The sequence below is a fragment of the Cebus imitator genome, unplaced genomic scaffold (genome assembly GCF_001604975.1).
Source record: "Cebus imitator isolate Cc_AM_T3 unplaced genomic scaffold, Cebus_imitator-1.0 Scaffold51, whole genome shotgun sequence".
Taxonomy (NCBI): domain Eukaryota; kingdom Metazoa; phylum Chordata; class Mammalia; order Primates; family Cebidae; genus Cebus; species Cebus imitator.
In genome coordinates this window covers 4,660,567-4,676,414 of record NW_016107366.1, presented here as the reverse complement: position 1 = coordinate 4,676,414, position 15,848 = coordinate 4,660,567, and the positions used below count along the sequence as shown (strand labels likewise).

Below are 15,848 nucleotides of genomic sequence, written 5' to 3'. Positions count from 1 at the left end.
CCTCCACTTCTCCTCCCCCTTATATTTCCCAGCTTCTGTCAGTTAAATCATTACTTTTATATCATCCAAAGTTATAATACTTAAATTCTCTTTTGTAACATAGGTTAATTCTGAAAAGTGAAAGTCAATACAGCATAATTATGTGAATACTATTTTCTGCAAAACTAGGAAATGTGCCTGGACGTGCAGACGGCTGTGTAGTCCTGTGTCAGCAAAGCTGGGCCATCTGAAGAGGAATGCTCCAAGCATCAAAGTCACATTAATTTTCTTATTACACTCCGCAAGTTGCTCAGAATCATTCTACATTTTTAGCTGGCTTCATACTGTGAATGGCTTTACTTTTCAAATATCCTCAAACTTGAAATTTAGATTGGTAGTACTCAAACTTGACTGTACATTAGAATCCCTGGGGAAGCGTTAAGAAATCTAATAGAGGATCCCAGGTGTAGAGTTTCTCATTTAATTGAGCTGGGGTGTGGCCTGAGCATCAGAGTTTTTAAAAGTTATGCTGTTTAATTCCAATGAATAGCTAGAGTTGAAGACCCTGACTGTTGAAACCCAGTCATGTCTAGTAGAGTCAAAAGTAATGAAATACAAAGTCCTTGGACAACAAGAGCAGAAAAGTGACACCCAATAGCAGACAAAGGTTCATAGAATAATTATTTCTTTTTTGGTTGCAGCTACCTCCTTCCCAGCCTACAACTGCTGAGATTGTTTCAGAAGATGCACTTCTCTACACTCAGCTAATGAGGTATTTCATTTAGCAGTTGTTCTTTGGATGAGAAGCCAATATTGTTTTAAAACCTGTTATTTTCTTGGGTGGATATTCTGAAGCATGGGGAGCTGAAAGTGTTGCAAGGAAACTGCTATGTGAAATTTGATCAGGTCCTTGGTATTTATTTTTATGTTTCAACAACTGATTATTTTTCCCCTTTGTACTTAAGATTTAACATGTGTTGTGTTTCCAGCAGTTCAAATCTAATTGTGTCTATTTTCCATGATTGGAGGAAAAGTTGCTCCCTTTCAGCCCTCCTACTAGAAGCGCTGGAGCTAGGCTGGCAGGCATTGGATCCTAGTAGGTATAGCAGGCTGTGAACAGCGACTGGGTGGAAGCAGCCTCAGAAGAGCCTGAGTGGACGTACTGCCCTCTGGCCGCCTGGCAGTTAGCCTAGAAGACAAATGTGAGAGAGGAGACCAGTTAGAGTAAATGTGACCCCAGCTTGACCCTGTCTACTTCTCATGGGAAACCAGCCATACCTTCACTCAGATTTTTTTTTTTTACAGCGATGTCGCTGAGTATTGCTGCTGATCCCATCCCCTTCCTTCTGTAAAGGGTCTCCCCTTTTTATCCCAGTTTTCTGAGCATTTCTTTGGTAAGCTTGAGGTTTGTATCAGATACTGGGAAAATCTCTGTTCAGTACCAGCAATATTGCAGCAACAGAAACTAAAATTGAGAAATTTCTCACTAGTGGAGTGCATGATACCAGAAGAAAAACTTGTTTATTTTAAAAGTATCCATTTTCTACCTATATTGGTCTAGAAGAATATGTCATTTTTATTTAGTTGTTATTATGGTATCGTTTGCTTTCCTCTATACATTCCAGTTAAAGGTAAATTCAGAATTATGAAACTTATGATAATATTTGAATGCCGCTCAGTCGGTGCCACTTTTTCTAGTCACTGTTGCTATTGTCTGTTCTCTCCGGGACTTATTTCTACATTTTACATTAATGGTTCTTAAAGTGTGTTTCATGGTCTACCAGCGTCCTTTAGGAACATGTTAGAAATAGAAATTCTCTGGCCTTACCCGAGATCTACTGAATTAGAAACTCAGTGGGTGAGGCCCATAATCTGCATTTTAACAAGCGCTTCAAATAAGGGTAGGGGAAATGAAAAGAGGTTGGTAATGGGTACAAAAATACAGTTAGAGAGAAGGAGTAAGTTCTAGTGTTCAATAGAACAGTAAAGTGATTACAGTTAACGATAATTTATTACATGTTTTGAAATAACTAGAAGAGAAGATTTGGGATGTTCCCAGCCCAAAGAAATAATACGTATTTGGAGTGAATACCCTAATTATCCTGATTTGATCATTATACATTATATGTATGTATAACACATCACATATACCCATAAATATATACAATTATTATGTGTAAATAAAAAAGACTACAACAACAAAACCAAGCCCTTCACGTGATTTGGATCCACACTGGAGCTTGAGAAGCACCATCCTTGATGATAAACTCAGCTTCCCCTTCTTCTGTGTGGATGGCCCTCATGACCTGTGCTTTCCCAACCCCTTCATCAAGTGAGTTGGTCTCCTCAATCCATCAGCCACCCAGCAGCAGAGTCACACCCTCTTTTCTGTAGTCAAGGTAAAGCACTACTGCGAAAATCTCATCCTCTCTTATGCCTGTGAGATGACATTTAGCTTTCCTGGGGCTTTCCTTTCCTTTAGGGCCTCACCACCATACTTCTGACTACACTTGATTCCTTGCCCAGCCTCCCCTATGGTCAGCATGCTAACTGAGGCTATTGCCTTCTATCTTCCTATTAAACTTTCACTCTTCTACCCTGCTATTTTGCATTCAGGTTTATCTGAATCTTCCTGCATGCTTCAGACAGCTGTTAGGAAAATTCAGGAATGAAGCTACCACAAACTCAGACTCTTATTTCAGCTCCACCTTACTTCATGCTTGGCTATGTCTGGCCCTAATGTCTGATCAATTTCCTAGCAAGTTCCTTTAACTGCTTTTCTACCCTTTCCGACTGTCAGTATGGAAATTTCCATTTCTTCAACATTCTCAGCAGATACCCTTAACTGTAATCAGTCATGAACTGCTACATCTCTTGACTTCTATAGAGCTGATTCCAACCGCGTTCTCTTTTCTGCCTTTTACCTCCTTTTTGTCTTTTGTCAGCTATGCCACATATGTTTAATATTGAGTCTCATGCAGCTCTGCTTCCTTTAAGTTCTTCTCCGCTCAGTTATCCCCACTCTCCTCATCTTTACTGTCTCCTCTTGCTTTACATTTAAACATGCCAGGCTCTCTCCTATTTGGCTAAACTCCAAGCTTCCTGAAGGCCATGGCTATATGGGATTTGTTCACCCCAGTTCTAGGCTCATAAAGGGTATTTTTAAAGTCACGGTTATTATTTAAATAAAAACTTTGGTGGTCCCCGTTTCTCCTGGCAACCTTTCTGGGTCTTTTCCTGAAAAACTTCTTGAATGGGCACCTTTCCTTTCTTCTTTATTGAAAGTGTTTCAGTAAGGGTCACTGATATGATCCTAAATGCCAATCTCAGTGCCTTTTCTTGGCCTTTGTTTTGAATCTCTCTATAGCATGTTATTATTGGCCCTTTGAAATTCTTTACTTGGCTGGGTGCAGTGGCTCACGTCTGTAATATCAGCACTTTGAGAGGTTAAGGTGGGCAGATCACCTGAGGTCAGGAGTTCCAAACCAGCCTGGCCAACATGGTGAAACCCTTTCTCCACTGAAAAATACAAAAATCAGCTGGGCTTGGTGGTGCATGCCTATAGTCCCAGCTACTTGGGAGGCTGAGGCAGTAGAATTGCTTGAATCCAGGAGACAGAGGTTGCAGTGAGCTGAGATTGCGCCATTGCACTCCAGCGTGGGTGACAGAGTAAGGCTCCATCTCAAAAAAATGAAATTCTTCACTCTTTGTTCCCATAATGCTTGGTTCACCCTATGATATAATTGCTGCTTTTCTTGGTGACTTCTCTTCTTCATCTTCCCAAAATTAAACGTATCCTAAGTTCAGTTCTTGGTCCTCTTATCTCCTTCCCTCTGAAGTGATTTTGTTGAAATTGTCCTTCGGTCTATTGTCATCAACTATACTACTAGTGTGACTAATTCAAAACTCTCTCTAGCCTCTATCCTCATACTGAGCTCTAACGCCACATTTCAAATGCCTAATAGACACTATCTGTAGACACCTGCATGGCCTGAAGAAAACAACGCTTCTCCATGTAAGAGAATCAAGCCCCAAATGTGAACTTCATCAAGTAGATAAGAGGTAGCAGCATCTTACCACGGCCCGCTTCATAAAAGCCTCCTGGGTTGCCTTCTTGTTTGCAGCCTTGCCACCCCAGGCAGCCAATGCACTGGCCTGCAGGGCCCGTCCGTAAGAGAAACTTAGTTTCCAGGGCTTTGGTAGATGGCAAAGGTTGATAGCATTGAGGTTGAGAGTAGCATCCTCTTCACTCATGCCACCAGACAAAAAGCAGATGCCTGGTAGAAAAGAAGCCATTTTTCTCTATGAGTCCCACCTTATGTACCCTGCTTGAGAAAGCAAGCAATGAACCTACCACAAATGCAATGTCTCAGTCATTTCTCTGTTTGATTTGCTTGAACTGGGTCAGAGAAATCAGTTTGCTTTTGCTGAAGCTAGCTAGGCTAGAGAGAAGGGCTTTAAATACATAAGGAAGGCAGTGAAATGTTGAAGAAATACATGGAATGTGGGCATTTGGGCAGACTTGGATGCTTGGTGTTCAGTGGGAGGGGAAGTGCTGGCTGCCTGTGGGATAACAGAGTTTTGTTTCATGAATAGAAGCAGATTCCTGAACGAACAGAAATGCTTATGGCTCTCCAAAGAATGAGGGCCAAGACCTTGAGTTAGAGAAGAAAGAAGGCCTTACCAGGAACAGCTGCAGGAACGGTACGGTGGAGAGCTGTCACGGTGGCCATTGCCACTTGCTCTGGAGTATACTTCTTGGTGCAGGCATGTCCAGCGGTCACCATGTTGGGCTTTAGCAGGGTGCCCTCCAGGTAAACATGATGGTCATTCAGGGCCTTGTAGACAGCAGCTAGGACCTGAAGGACAAGAGGTCCCACCAGGTGAAACTCAAAGGTAGTCTTAGAATCACGTGACCTTGGCACATTTACACCGCGGGGAGGCAGGATAAAGGAATTCTCATTCGTCACTTGGCAAAAGCTCCTGAACCAACCTCCAAGCCTCATTAGACCAATGTGTTGCAATCCATAGCCACTGAGCACAACCAAACTGGCCTGTCTTCGCCACCCCTAATCTAGGTTCTCATTCACTGCATGAATGACAGGCATGGCTCTGCTTCCAAGAAGCCCTTCATTCCTTTCTTCCCATTACTCCCTTGGTCAATGTCATCCCCTATTGAGACTGCATTGTTTTAGCTATTTGGGGTCATCTAAACTGGCCTCCACTGCCCCTGTTTACAGAAGCCGAGTAGTCATATAGGCATACATTTCAGAGGCAGAAGTGCTTTTAGATCGCATTTCAGTCCACATAGTTTTCCAAGTAGAGAAGCTAAGGTCAGGTGACATTATGACTCTCCTGCTTTCTCACAGTGTATGAATAGAATCACCCTCTTTCAGATGTACTGTGGCTAATTTAGAAAATCAGATGAAATAAAGTACTTTCTAATTACATCTCATTTGAGCCACATATCTTATTTTTAAATTTCTTTGTGTACACATAATAAAATTGAAGTCAAAAGAGATAATATGACTTGCCCAAGATCCCACAAGTGGAAAAGTGGATTCTCCCACCCAAGCCTTGGCTCTGCAACTCCTGTGCTTTTTCTACATGTAGCATACCATGCGCCAAAAAAGCGAAGGGCCGATGAGCACCTCCCTACCTTCTCAATGCTGCAATGAGTCCAACCTAAAGACTACTTCAAATATAACAGCTGTTATGTGCTAAGTAACAGCTATTACCTAAAAATAAGATTTTTCAACTAGAATTGGGAACTTTATATTTAAGACTTACCTTCTCAGTAACATACTGGCAGTGTTCCAGGTCATGGTCTCCATCAGGAATTACCTCTGGTTCAACAATAGGTACCAGTCCATTCTAAAAAGGAAAAGCAGGGAAGCAAAAGTGAAGCTGTGTGCTTAGTCATCCTTTCCTTAGGAGGAGATTCAGCAGTTGCAATTTGTTTAAATTGAAGCCATTATGGAGAAATACTACATAGGTGACTTAAAGCCAGTGAAATTTTTCAGAACGGGGTAAATAATAAATACAAACACTTAATTTCTATATCTCTTTCTAGAGACTATTCTGACTGCCTCAGAACGTAGCTGCTACCTTTTTAGGGCATTCAAGCATACATCATTAAGAAAAATGCCTCTAGTGTGGGCTAATGAAGAAATTCAAGCAGTGTTTACAGTTCTAATTGGGAATCTCTAGCAGTCCACAGCTCTGATAACCCCAACATAGTACTCACAGAAGCAAATCAAACTTAACTTGGACCCAGAGACATTTTAGTATGTGTTGGAAACTTTAGCATCTGGTCATCATCCTCCAATGAATTATTTGGATTAGAACTCAGTCAGGGCTGTCACTCTTCAGCTAGAAATCTAAGAGGATCATGTATTGGATGTTATGGAGTATAGACAAGCAAGTTATCTGGCCTCAAAAGCCCGATCACTTGTAAGACAGTTACGGAGCTTTGACAGAGGGCAGCAGTTGATGACATTATCCTTTGAACTCATAGCTTAGTTGAACTCCTATTGGCTTGTGGGACCAAATCTTTCCTACCATACTTGGCTATAGCAAAAAAAGTTGTGAAAAATGCCGCTAGGATATACTGGTGAGGGGAATTAAGGGCCCAAGTGTAGTTATAGTAAAGTTTAAAAGAAAAGCGCTAGCCTACTCTTTTTCAGCCCAAGGGGAAGGCAGAGCACCTGCTGACAGATGCTGGCATAGCGAGCCAGGGCGTTGGCATTTTCCTGGATAGCAAGGCTGGATGGACACTGGTCAGCAATCCTCAGCACAGCACGCCACTTCCCAAAGTCAACACCATCTTTCTTGTACTGAGCACAGCGCTCTGAGAGGCCATCAAGCCCTGCAAGTCACAAAAGAGAGAAAGGCTTCCTTGCACCTTTGTACCTGAACCATGGGGACCTCTGATAAAGTGAAGGAGTTCTCCCTTGGCTTAGCTTTCAATTCACTGAGCTTGAGGACTGAAAAAAGCTAAGCATATAAGCATTAGTCACAACACTGAACCAGAAGACCTAGATTTAATATATATTGTTTTGATATACATACTATCTACTCCACATATAGAATAGAAGAAACCAATAGTTAATATGATACTCATTTCTCAAATGTGGAAACTGAGACTCTATGGTTAAGCGACTTTACCAAGTTTGAACTGCTAAAGCATGACAGAGCTGGGATTCAAATTCTGCTTAGCTAACCCAATGCTGTGGGTTAATGCTTGTCTACCTGGGAAGAAGTACCTTGTGAAATTATCTAGGTAGCATGTGATAGAACCAGGATTCAAACCCAGGTGTATCTGATCTCGAAGTGTGGGGCCTTTCCACTCTTCTACTGATAGATTTTTTCTAAAAATAATACTTGCAGATGCAGAGTTTAAACTTCTTTGTGCAAGGTATTTTGGCACGCATCTTATGTACATTGTCTAATTTAATCCCCACAACAGTTACTCCATTTCGAGATTGGAGAACTGAGGCTCAGTCATTTCAGTGACTGGCACAAGGTCACACTTGTTAAATGGAGGTGATATCCAAAACCAGATGTGTGTGGCTCTAAGGCCAGTGTAAGAGTTGCGTTTTGTTTTTCCTTGCTCCCCTCTTTACTTGCCTTAATTTCTAGCTTATACTGGCATGATGCATCTCAGTGGGCAATATCCTTACCTTGAATGGTGGTTTCTTTGTTTGTTCCTGCAAGGGGAGCAGCTCCTTGGTCTAACTGTGGATACAAAGAATAAACTAGTAATTCACAGGTGTCAGATGTCAGGAAACACAAGCAGAACTCTTGGAACTAATAGTTTGCCTCTTTTACAGACCAAGGAGTTGAATTAAGAAAGTATATTAGTCATTGTGAGGGACACAGTTCAGTACATAGCAGAAGGGAAGTTACCGGGAAGGTACAATGTGAGTGTATCTACCCTAACATTTATTGAGCACCTGCATACACCAGGTATTGTGTTAGTACAGGAGGTAAAGAGAATAAGGATACAACTTCTGCTCTCTACATAGCAGAGGCCAAGGTCATGACCTTAATAATTAGCCTAAACTGGCTCTGACCTTGCCTTACTGTAAGGGCAAGTTATGTTATTCTTTGTAGTTCAGTTTTCTCACTTCATCTCTAAATAAGGGTAATAATTGAGTCTACTACCAGAGGTTATGAGACTTAAATGAGTGCTTAGAACAGTTAATGCTCGTACTCAATGGGTACTTTGAGTTTTCTTTCTTTTTTTTTTAAGATGGAGTCTCACTCTGTTGCCCAGGGTGGAGTGCAATGGCACAATCTCGGCTCACTGCAACCTCCACTTCCAGGATTCATGCGATTCTCCTGTCTCAGCCTCCCGAGTAGCTGGAGTTACAGGCACATGCCACCATGCCCAGCTAATTTTTTGTATTTTTAGTAGAGACAGGGTTTTATCGTGTTAGCCAGGGTGGTCTTGATCTCCTGACCTCGTGATCTGCCTGCCTCAGCCTCCCAAAGTGCTGGAATTACAGGCGTGAGCCACTGCACCCAGCCAGTGGATACTAGTTTTCACTTTTGAGAAGTTTATGCATTATTGGAAGACCTAGTTACAAGATAGAATAGTAAATACTTTAATAATTATAATAGTTACCATAACTGAATAATTATGCAATATAAACTTCTTTTTTTCTTGAGACGGGGTCTCACTGTATCATCAAGGCTGGAGTGCAGTGGTGTGACTACAGCTCACTGCAGCCTCGACCTCCAGGGCTCAGGTGATCAATCTTTCTGCCTCAGCCTCCTGAGTAGCTGGAACTACAGGCATGCACCAATACATCTGGCTAATTTTTTTTTATTTCTATTCAAGACAAGGTCTCACTATGTTGCTCAGGCTGGTCTCAAACTCCTGAGCTCAAGCGATCCTCTTGCCTCTGCCTTCCAAAGTGCTGGGATTATAGCTGTAAGCAACCACTTCCCGTCTGGAAATATTGACTAATTTCAATCCCTGTAAGAGGTAGATTCCCATTTTAAGTATTAGGAATCCCATTTTAAGAAATGAGATTGAGATGCAAGGAGATTAAGGAGGTGTAGAAAACTTGAGTGAAAGAAGAGGGCACTGGAGGAAAAATCTAGACGAGAATCTGGTTTTCTGTGGGAAGATGGCAATGGAAAAGGGTGAGAAGAGAAATTAGACGAGGAGAATGTTCAGAGTGTCGGCCCCGCCCTTGCCAGTGTGCTGGGAGTTTGCCTAGGACAAGGCAGAGGTGAGGTGTGAATCTGGTTGTCTGTGGGAAGATGGCAATGGAAAAGGGTGAGAAGAGAAATTAGATGAGGAGTATGTTCAGAGTGTCCGCCCCGCCCTTGCCAGTGTGCTGGGAGTTTGCCTAGGACAAGGCAGAGGTGAGGTGTGAATCTGGTTGTCTGTGGGAAGATGGCAATGGAAAAGGGTGAGAAGAGAAATTAGATGAGGAGTATGTTCAGAGTGTCGGCCCCGCCCTTGCCAGGGTGCTGGGAATTTGCCTAGGACAAGGCAGAGGTGAGGTGTGAATGGAGGTGTTCACCTTGATTCCCACCACGATCCCCTTTTCTTTGAGGATGTTTCTGAACAGCTTTCCCTGGCTGTCCTTCTGGTAGAGGGTCTCATGGAAAAGAATCACACCCCCGATGCTCTGGTTGATGGAACTGTCCACAGAGAAGAGGATTTCTCGGAACTGCCGGCGGTTCTCTTCGGTGTTTTCCACCTTGATCCTCTGCAGGCGGTTCCCCATGGTGCCTATGGTGGGAAGGCAGAGGGCAGCACAAGGAGCAAACCAGGGCTTTTCTGTCGCCCTTCTCTACATCGTCTCAGAGGCCTTCACCACAGTGGAAAGCAAGGCTCCCTTTCTTTTTTCAGGTAGTCAAAGCTCCTGCCTCATTTTTTTGTGTTCCAGAGAGAAGATCCTGGTTGCTTTCAGGTTGCTGGGTATGTGGGCTGGGCATGCAGAGGTCAGGGTGGAAGCTATCATGTGGTCCAGGTGGATACGTAAAGCCCTCAGGCCTCTCTAGCCCTCCCTGATCCAGTCCTCGGTCTCTCTGGATGTACTGGCAGAAGGAGGGATGGGGCACGCTCTTGATTCTCAGGCTTCTGTCATTTTCTGGCAGGCTGGGGAACTCTGCCATAGCTCTCCCGTGTGGCATCCTTAGGTTCTGCCATCCATAAGCCCTGCCCTATTCCAGGTGCAGATACTTTCCTCCCTTTGTTGACTTGACTGACTTTAAACTGATTTCTCATTAGCAGCAGATTTCTGTGTACCTGATCTTATGCTAGTTACTAAGGTTCTAGCCTTACTACAAGGCTGAATTCAAATGACCCCCGGCAAAGGGCCTTAAAATAAAGGGCTTGAGCCTCTTTCCATGGCTTTCAGAAATGTGCCTGCTACTTACAGGACTCAAAAGCTCTACGCTTACTGAGTCTTCTGCTTCCACTCCTGTGTACATAAACCTTGACTTCCATAAAAAATATGATTATCAAGTTGTTTTTGCTAAGTGTAGAAAAAATAATATGTTGTTATATGATGGGACTGCTTTTCACACTCACCTACAGATTCATCTGCAGCCAGGATCCCCTTTCCATTGGCAACAATTCTCTGGGCAATTTCTGAGAGCTCCTTCTTCTGCTCCTGGGTGAGGGCCGGAAATCGATGGGCCATGGTGACAGGTCTAGAAAAGAGTGCAGGAGAGTCGTACACAGAACCATGGGTGGCTCAGATGGATGCATGATCAAGACAGTTGGGGGTGCAGGCCCCTGTGGCACCTCTGGCCCATTTCCACAACTGGATAAACAAATGAGGTGTGCTTTTCCCCCATCACTTATTAGTTGCAATTAGTCGCAATGAATGAAGGTGGGATGCTGAATGTTCATGGTGATCCTAGACAGGATGCTTTCCAGGAGACCTTTGGAATCATTAATCCTAATACTGAACCAGCTAATTAGTGACCCACAAAAATATGATTAATGGAGGGAACTGCAGTAATGGACTCTCTCTCTATTCTCTGGATAAGGAAACACCACGGGATTTCCTTAATGGCTTGAGGCCAGGACAATGAAGCTCTTGGCCTCTGTAGTTATCCTCCACTTTGCTCTGTTAGTCTGTAGTCCCAACAGATTATTCTCCAGGCAACAAGCTTGCAAGGAGAAATCTATACATAGTCGTGAAGCTATGTATAGCTTCAAGGTAGTTACCCTTTGGCCTTGGGCTAGAGGATTGAGTGCAAGTTTCCTTTTCCTTATATTCAATCATCTTTGAAACCACTTGGGGCAGACTGGGGAGGATGTTTCCTAAGTGCCTCTGTGCTCAGGTTTCTATGAAGATGCTAAAGTTGTATGGCAGTCCCTGCTCGAGCTTCACTGCTTTAGCAAGGGGAGACTCTGGCTTGAAGACCCCCTAGTCAAATGGCCCTCTTAGTGGTGGTGCTCTGAAGGGAATCATTGTCCCTGTTCGACTGCCACTTTGTTCTTGAAAATGCAGGCTCAAAGAGCTCTCACTTTGAGTGTTACAAAGAGTGTTTTTTGCATAGATTGGGCTACGAAAGAAAAAATGGTAGTGAAGAGTATCTCAGGTAGCTTCCTATCCAATCCCAGGGTCTCCTCCTTTTCCTAATCTTCTCTCTCTCCAATACACTCAGCACAGGATGGATGCTCCATGTCTACAGATTACTTCCTGGAAGCCCAGGGACACCTCAGGTCTCATTTGATCCACTGGCAATGAGATGATTATAGCAGGTATTATCTTAATTAATTAATGAGCAAGCTAAGACTAAGAGAAGCTAACTGACTTGTCCAAGGTCCCAGCTCTGGTGAAGCAGAGCTCCCTAGACAGTCCTATCCTCATGACAAATCTATTTCTCCACATTTTCTGCATCCCTTCAGGGTAGGCTCTCAGTACTCTGTCCCTTGATGTAAGGAGTGAGTAGCTACTGAGCTAATTCATGAGAAGGTATAACTGATGACCTCATTGTTTTCTCTCCATTTCAACAGAGGTTCTTGTCTTAACCCAAAAGAATGAAACCGCAATGCAGTTATTGGGGTAATAGGGCAAGCTAGTGGGCAACAATTTCTAGAGAACATGACCTTCTAAGGCCCATTACATCCCAGCCACCAGCAGACCGTGTTTGCCCCGTTTATATATCAGCCTCTAATATTACAGTCAGGGATTTTTAGCTTTGGACCTGGCCTCCAGATCATCAAGCTGAAAAAAGTCAACCTGGGGGTGACCCTCAGAGCAAGGTGAAAACTTTCTCTCTCATTTTAGGCATTTGCACCAAGGAGTTGAGACTCACCGAAAAAGAAAGATATTTTCTTAATGAAACAAAAGGAAAAATCAGCCCAATAATAATAATAACAACAAGTAGTCATGTATTGTCAAGCCATCTGCTAATGGCTTTACATGCAGTTATATAATATATTCTTCAAAATAATCCCAGAAGGTGGTTGGGCTCTTCTCCCCTCCCATTTAATAGATTAGGAAAGAATATAAGAGAGTGTAAATTATTTGTCCGAGGAAAAATAGCTAATAAGGCACAAAACTGAGATAAGGAGCAGTACTCCTTTCTATTCAAGGAAATGAGTGAGCTCAATGAAAAAAAGAACGGCCTTTGGATGACTCCTAATGTCCTTGATGACACCTCAGAGTACCTTAGGCTGTGGGCGATTATACCATGGACATTACTAATTCAAACATCTGACATATTCATGTAGAGTTTTGCTGCTAGCAGATCTGACAGACTTGGGTTTAAGAACCAGCTCTGCCTAATCTAGCTGGAACCTCGGGCGAGTCAGGCAACTTCCTGAGTCTCCGTTTACTATGGATTAAGTGGTGATAATGATTGTTCTGGTTGTGTCTTTGCCAGGTAACTCCAATGCAATCTGTGAGCACCCTGCTCATTGTAGTTACTCAAAATGTATTTGTTAAATTGCATGGTAAACGTGAAGATGCTTTACAAAGCACTATAAAATGCAATGTATTACTAATTCTATTTTTTTTAATTAAAAAAAAATCTAAGGTACCTCCATGTTTCTATTTTCTACCTATTTCCAAACTATTTTCTTCAATCTGGGTGTGCCGACTCAACCAGAATAACAAAGAAAAGGTCAATTCAAGCTAATACTGTTTACAGGGAGTTAAACTTCTACAGCGGGATTAAAGGTCTGTTCCACGTTAGCACAAATGTCGCCTCTCTGTTAATCGTAAAACAGGGTGACAGGTCAATGTTCACCACTGGGAGACAGGAGGCCAGCCTGGGATGGGTAATGACACAGAACGATTTCAGTGCCCCTAAGCTAAGCTTCTGCTCTCTCAGGTCTCAGGCCAACTTTTTTCAGTGTGATGGAAACTTGTTCACATTATATTATTAAATGAAAAAAAGCAAGTTTCAGAGAATATATACTATCCTCCTATTTTTTTTAATTAAAAAATGATATATACTCATACTCTTTGTGTGTCTGTATAAACAAAGAGTAACAACTCTGAGGTTACCTCTGAAGAAGCGGTAGGGTGGAAAGGGTCTCACATTTCTTTTCTTTTTCTTTCTTTCTTTTTTGTTTTCTGAGACAGGGCCTTGCTCTGTTGCCTAGCCTGGAGTACACTGGCATGATCATGATTCACTGCAGCCTTGACCTCCTGGGCTCAACTGATCTTCCCACCTCAGATACCCGAGCAGCTGAAACTACAGCCGCCTGCCACCATGCCCAGCCAATTTTTTTGACTTTTAGTAGAGACGAAGTCTTGCTATGCTGCCCAGACTTGCCTTGAACTCCTGAGCTCATGCAATCCTCCCACCTTGGCCTCCTCAAATACTGGGATTACAGGTGTGAGCCACTGCACCCAGCCACATTTCATTTTATAAGTTCTTTATCACACACTATTACTTAAGTGTAACAAGTAATATGTATATAAATCTGGAGGAAAGTTGTGTTAACAACAGAAAGTAACCACAGAAAAACAAAGCTACAAATGACCTCAGAGATATTTGTGTCAACCCTGTCACTTTAGAGATGAGGAAACTGAGGCCAGAGAGACTATGTCTGATGTGCCTTCTAAGTTGTCATGTTCTAGGATTGCCAGTCACATCCTACTAGCTTATGACTTAGAATTCTATTTCTAATCCTTCAGCAAAATAGCAGGTAGAATCCTATGGTATGGTTCTTTTTGCCTTCCTTGAAGATGTTCTGTGAAAACACAATTATTTGTAACATATGGATATTTAATTCCTGGAGAAATAGAAGGCAGCAGAGAGTCCATTTGCTTCTCTATATACAAGACAAATGGGTTTTTAAGACAAATATGAGGAGGCTTATTTATTGAAAGCCTGTGATGTCTAGGCATTATATGCAGCACTTTCATATATGAGGCATAAAGATGCCCGTAGCTTCATTATCCACCTAGGACAGCCTGGCTTCCAGTGCCCTTCGACACATGTGGAGCAGCCCAGAAAGAGTCCTGAGTAGCACTCTTTCCTCTACGCTTGGACTGAAGCCAAAGGACCTCTTAGATTTTTTTCAGCAACTACAGTCCATTCCGGGGCCCAGTATCTCTGGCTCTAACCTGGGCCTGGATGCTACCTAGATGTGCCTTAGCTAAAGTGATGAACAGCAGAACAGCAGAACTCAAGCCCTGCTGCATCCAAATTAGTTAATGGAGCCCTAGGTAACTATTTAAAGAGAAGTTATTTTTTTTAAAGCCAACATATTCTCACAAATGCCTATTTTTCAGATAGTAGAGCAAATGTATGAAAATATAGAGCCTTTTCATTTCTACTGTCTTAAGCTGTAGGGTCTTCACAGTGTCTGGGGCCAGCATGAAATGTTCTAGAAAGTGTCAAACATGAAGGGTTTGGAAATTCATAATCAAATGACGACTATGGTCTGTGAAGTTTCCAACCCTGTTGTATTTCCTCATTTGAGCAGTGAGTGAAGGCAAAGGGCAAAACACTCCAAGGGTTTGTTTCTGTGACAAAGAACCTTCAGTGTTAGTACCAGTATGTGTGGGAAGAGAATGTAGAAAATGACATAAGGCAATAGATATGTAAATAAACCACTAAAATAAGTCGCTGTTATGAAAAGAGAGTCAAGAGTTGAAATGAACAGGAATCTCAAAAACTGATTAGAACCTAACGATAGTTGTGTTCAAGTGGTTTTTCCTAGATCAGAGACTCACAAAGGCCTCATTCAGGTAACACATGTAACTGGCAATCAATCCTGGGCATTTTTCCACCTCCCAAAAAGCCAGGACAGGTGTGAATGAGCATTTATGCTTAGAGAGAGAGAAAAACATGCATCTCTCTCCAAGCAGAGCCATCATGTTTTCAGCCACAAACAAGTTTTTCTCTAAAACAAAGGCACATTAATCTTCCCCTCTATAAGCTTACTGCTGTCATTAACCCCTTATTCACTGGTACAGTCCAGGTTTACAAAGGAAGCTTTTTTACTTACAGTTTGGGAGAGAAGAGTCCTCCTAGATATCAAAAGCTGTGAGTGAGGCAGCAGCTGCCAAATAGGACAGATCTTTGGTAGCACACAATTTTTATAGAGTTCTCATCAAAGCTGTTTTTTTTTTTTCAACATTTGCCCTCCCCTTTCTACCTTGACCTAGTAGGGAGGTGTTTATTCAACATCTCTGATTGGCTCATAAACAACCAATCCTTACAATCATGCTCTTATACTCCTAAGCTGCAAGGAATGTCTTGAGACCACATAGTTCCTAATCCAGACCCTCTGTTTTACAGGTGAGGAAACTGAGGTAAGGAAGACTAGGAGATTCCCCCAAGTCATGCAGCTAGTCAAAGACAGAGCTCTAGGGTCCATTGAATGATACTAAGAAGAATGTTAATGTGGCTGTAACACTTACAAAGCA

General features: G+C 42.5%; 1 protein-coding gene across 1 annotated transcript; it reads right to left on the bottom strand.

Moving 5' to 3' along the window:
* Positions 1-634: 634 nt before the first annotated feature.
* Positions 635-15,541, bottom strand: ALDOB (aldolase, fructose-bisphosphate B). Its single transcript, XM_017527784.2, has 9 exons — positions 15,428-15,541; positions 10,535-10,656; positions 9,519-9,730; positions 7,662-7,716; positions 6,687-6,847; positions 5,770-5,853; positions 4,664-4,838; positions 4,057-4,256; positions 635-1,168 (listed from the first exon to the last, which is right to left on the bottom strand). The coding sequence occupies exons 2-9, from the start codon at positions 10,644-10,646 to the stop codon at positions 1,073-1,075; spliced, it is 1,095 nt and encodes a 364-aa protein (XP_017383273.1). The 5' UTR covers positions 10,647-10,656; positions 15,428-15,541; the 3' UTR covers positions 635-1,072.
* Positions 15,542-15,848: the final 307 nt, after the last annotated feature.

Coding starts and splice junctions, on each gene's coding strand:
- ALDOB (XM_017527784.2), bottom strand. CDS start 10,646: ATGGCCCATCGATTTCCGGCCCTCACCCAGGAGCAGAAGAAGGAGCTC. Junction 6,848..7,661: donor CAAAGAAACCACCATTCAAG/GTAAGGATATTG, acceptor TGTGACTTGCAG/GGCTTGATGGCCTCTCAGAG. Junction 4,839..5,769: donor GCCAGTATGTTACTGAGAAG/GTAAGTCTTAAA, acceptor CTTGTCCTTCAG/GTCCTAGCTGCTGTCTACAA.